The 4357-nt window shown below is 39.6% G+C and overlaps 1 protein-coding gene across 1 annotated transcript; it reads right to left on the bottom strand.

The window, feature by feature from the left end:
• Positions 1–2532: 2532 nt before the first annotated feature.
• Positions 2533–2976, bottom strand: LOC123543366 (uncharacterized). The gene has a single exon (XM_045329444.2). The coding sequence runs from the start codon at positions 2974–2976 to the stop codon at positions 2533–2535; it is 444 nt and encodes a 147-aa protein (XP_045185379.2).
• Positions 2977–4357: the final 1381 nt, after the last annotated feature.

The following is a 4357-nucleotide window of genomic DNA, read 5'->3' as shown; positions in this document are numbered from 1 at the left end:
TACAAATTTTGTAAACCTGATCTAAGAGTAGTTACTTGCCGATTCAGGGGTGAAAATCGGGCTAACATTCCACTCGGATACTCTGTAAATAAGGAAGATGGTGAGGTTGCCCAAGATGGAGTTCCAGACGAAGTACTGGACGGAAAAGATCTTTGGGTTGAGTTTCGGGATGAAGATGAGAAAGATTTTGGGGTTGAGTTTCGGGACGGAGATGAGAACGAAGTTTCTTCCGGTGTTAATTTGCTTGCAGTCCATTTACCGGTTGGAGTCAAATAGGTTAAACCATCATGTTGATTCACCACCACGTTATTAAATTTTGATTTAGGAGTATTGAGAAGAGAGGATAATGGGGTGATACTCCTTGATCTCGGTTGCATGGGACTTGGAGTTTGAAATCCAGACATGATACTGATAGGTGAGAGAGGAGATCTGACTGGTGTTGTCTGATTAATCACATCAGAGACTCGACTGAGTGGTCTCATTGGCGAACTTTGTCTTGGTGAAGATTTTCGTCTGACAGTCACAAACCGATCATCGAGTTTCCTCATGGGTGCTAGAAGTGTCTTGCCTGTGGTCTTGCCCGATGATTTCTTGACTTGTATTTTGACTTTCAACGGTGATTTGTGTTTCTTGGCTGGTGTTTTAACAGATATCTTTTTGACAGATCTCTTTTGGCCTTTCTTGAATGTTGGCGATTTCACAGTTCTCTTTTTACCTTTCTTGGTTGGTCGCGCTGATCTTTTCTTGACAGCCTTGTCAAATTTTCTCAAAGTCTTGTGTCCGTCCCAACGAAGTAGACTTCGAATCATAACACCTCCAGGAAATCCACTACCTCCTGGTTTCAGTATCAATTTACGTTTGGTGTCGGCATCCACATTGGCGTCTGCTAACTGTTGAATGTCTTGTGGATATCTGTTCATGAAATTCAAAGCCTGTTTAGGCAGTTGAATCTTTTTCTGTATGATGATCTTAGCTGCTAACGTAAACCATTTTATCATTTCATGTAGCCCGGCTTGTAATAACTGTTGTCGTTATTGAAGATTTTTCTCCTGACTGAGCGATTCCAAGGCTCTGGTGACAGCTTTTGGTGTGTAACCCATGACGAATTGTCTTGGAGTTAATCCCTTCTTCCTATGTCTATTTCTTTTATACTAGTCCCGTGTAAACAACAGGTCTTCGATTTCCTCCAGTCACCCAACCATGAAAGACATCTGTTCTCAGTCTGTAAGACCCGGGAGTTCTTGGATGAAAATCAATCACTAAATATCCGTAAGGAACTGAAAGGGCATCTCGATAGGCTTGGAGTAAATATGGCAATTGAATTTGACTTGCCAATACTTTGATTTGTCCTTTATCTATAGTATTTTGAAACAGAATCATGTAATGCGCATTCAGATTCATTGTTCTACTTGTTTTGGATTGTTGAAACATGTTCTGGGTGATATAAATCACACTAGCATTACGATGATGTCCTTTTCTTGTAAACCAAAGTTTGATTTTTTTTCATCTTTGTCGCCGAGCATATCGTCAAACACCACCATGTTTCTTTACTGTCTGGCATGTTGTTGTAATCTGTATTGGTCATTCAAGAACAGCAATTCTGATGCTATCATATAATGCACCCACAAAAGTGACTTGATCTTTGGTAAATGTTCCAATATTTGATTCACTTTGTGAAGGAGATCATTTCTTTCATCTTCCGTCAAGTTGTTCAAACCCTGTATGACTGCTCCTTGCCGAAGTGCTAGCGGTAATAGTCCCGACTAGTCAACTAATAAATATTTTTTGACAATCTGTACGATACCATGCATGACCCGGTGATGTCTGAATTCTTTATTTACCCTGGCTTGACAAAACAACCATTTCATCTCATACTGATATAATGTACTGCGAGCATGCTTTGGCATCAACGCTATGTCCAATGTTTTATCATGATGTTTAGGAGTAATGTTACCCCATGCAATTCCATCAACTCTTTGAGTTTGAGAGACAAAACAGCTGCCTTGATTGACATCATGATTACGAATGATGCTTTGTCTGTTGTGGTGGCTTCTATTTGCCATTGTCCATCTGCATGGTGATCACATAACATAGAATGTGGACGTTGACTTTATCAGCAGCATCTTCATCCTTCATTTTGGGTTCCGTCCTGATGTCACATTCACAAAACGGATAATATTTACTCATGTATTTTCGGAGCATGTACATCCATGTAGAGAAACTCATATTCAAGTATGTCCTTACCTTTGATATGTCCTTGTAGCTGACGCAGAGACACTTCGTTTTTAGCAGAAAATCGAACAATGCAACTTTCATATCTACCAATAATTCTCTGGCAAATTCTTCCACATATCCATATACGAATCACCATAGTGGACGATGGACAAGTCTACTTTTAAATCTGGCCTCTCTCTTCTTACACAGTCTATGAATAATTCTTCAAAAATGCCTGACGAAAAGCCAAGATGTACTTTACTGTAATGTGCTTCATACGCCTATACTTTGTGATGTACTCGCGACACTTCCTTCAGTTCAGCAGTGAGGGAATTCGTCATGTTCTCGAATACGGCCGAGCTTTTTTCCATCGTTATGGTTAGAATGCAGAAGTCCGAATGACTGAGTCTGTCGGAGCCAACGCCTTATATCGATTAGGATGGATCCAAATCTGTTTCTTCCATTCCACTTGTCAGGATGGACTGCATTTGAATTCCACATATCCATTCCGATACCCCAAACACTATCTCGTGGGCTGGCCCGTACTAGGATGTTAGACCCCGTGGCCAAAAGAAGATTTCTCAGATTTTCATTCTGTGTGAACTTCAGCCAATTTGCTTTGAAAAGCACTTGTCTAGATTGTTGATCCCATTGTTTTGCATTAAAGTTTTCTGATTTCATATTTCCCAAACGCTTCATCTCGTAAAGACTTGTTGTCTTCATGATACACATAGCACGATCCTTTTCTTGACATTGTATCATTTTTGTAAATTGAAAATATTACTCACTACATACATAAATTGCACTGTTGTCAGTAAACCTTGATTTGTACATGTTGCTGAAAGGAGTTTCTCTACCATAAAAGAATATCATCTGCTTTGTAACCCTAATATTTTCATTACATCCATTTGTCTTAAGTAATAAAATAACTTCTTCCTTTGTTGTTATTACCATTTTATTCAATGAAGTAAATGCCAAGCTTTATCAATACAACATTCTGATTCATTCAAAAATGTCCAACGTTTTTCTTGTGAAAAAGTACCGCCCCTTATCCAGTCGTCTATATGTAAAAGCACCCTTTCACTCTCAGTAACGAAAATTTTCCTTTCAGTGCTGTTAATAGCTTCCAGGTTAATGTTCGCCTCTCCTTGTTCTACTGCTTTTGTTACAATAGTTTCAAAACGTTGAAATGTATCAGGTTCGTTCAACCATGCACGTATCTTACGGTTTGATCTAGTCCTTTCTTCTGCACAATGGATGTGAAATAAAACTACATCTAAGATTGCCGTTACGTTCCGTAAAAGATAGAGTGGTTTATATTTTTTTTCAAACACAATTAATTTCGTATAAATTTAAACGTATTTTGATGACAGAAGTATAAAAAAAAAATCACAAATATTATGCTACTAATTAGTTATCGAGTATTATCGTTAACCGAGGTCAAACTGTGAACAACAAAATTGACACGAGGTGACACGCTAATTACCGATAATTACTGGCCATTTGATCATAACAAAAGGGGATTACACCTTTGGTTATCAGTTTTAATTGAGAAGCTCATGTCATTGTGTCTTCTTGTGGTGAAGTCCCGCGAAACTTAGCAACCACGTGCTTCTCAAAATCGGGTATCTTCGGCGATTATTGCCTAAAATTAATTGGTTTTGGAAGAAAAATGGCCGCTGAAAGGGGTCAAATACGGCGGTCGGGAGGCAATTTCGGTGGCCGCTGGCCGCGGACGGCAGGTGGCCGCTGAATAAAGTGATAAAATAGAGGAAAATCCGTCGGGGGCGTCATAAAATGGCCGCTGAGCGGAGGTGACCGCTGATCGGAGGTGACCGTTAGTACAGGTTAGACTGTACAGCATACAGTTCAAAATCTAGAATATGATACAACGAAATCCATTGTGTTTCTACAAAATCTCGATATACCCGCTGACAGATATCTGGAGAAAGCACGTCCGACTCATTTGATGTCATGTCTACGACTGAACATATCCGTAAGGCACGGCCTTATATTGATCCACCACGACACGTTTGGTATACACCGAACGAAAAGTCTTGGTCTGGAGTTCACTGGTGACCTTTCTATCTCTGTGTCTTTTGATACGGTATGGATATTCAACGAGTTCTGAAAAAGATTCCCT

Source organism: Mercenaria mercenaria, chromosome 7 (genome assembly GCF_021730395.1).
Source record: "Mercenaria mercenaria strain notata chromosome 7, MADL_Memer_1, whole genome shotgun sequence".
Classification (NCBI taxonomy): Eukaryota; Metazoa; Mollusca; class Bivalvia; order Venerida; family Veneridae; genus Mercenaria; species Mercenaria mercenaria.
The sequence above is the reverse complement of the archived record's forward strand: the minus strand, read 5'-3'. Positions and strand labels throughout refer to the sequence as shown.

What these genes read in the sequence shown, in the direction of transcription:
- LOC123543366 (XM_045329444.2), bottom strand. Translation starts at nt 2,976, where the DNA reads ATGATACAATGTCAAGAAAAGGATCGTGCTATGTGTATCATGAAGACA.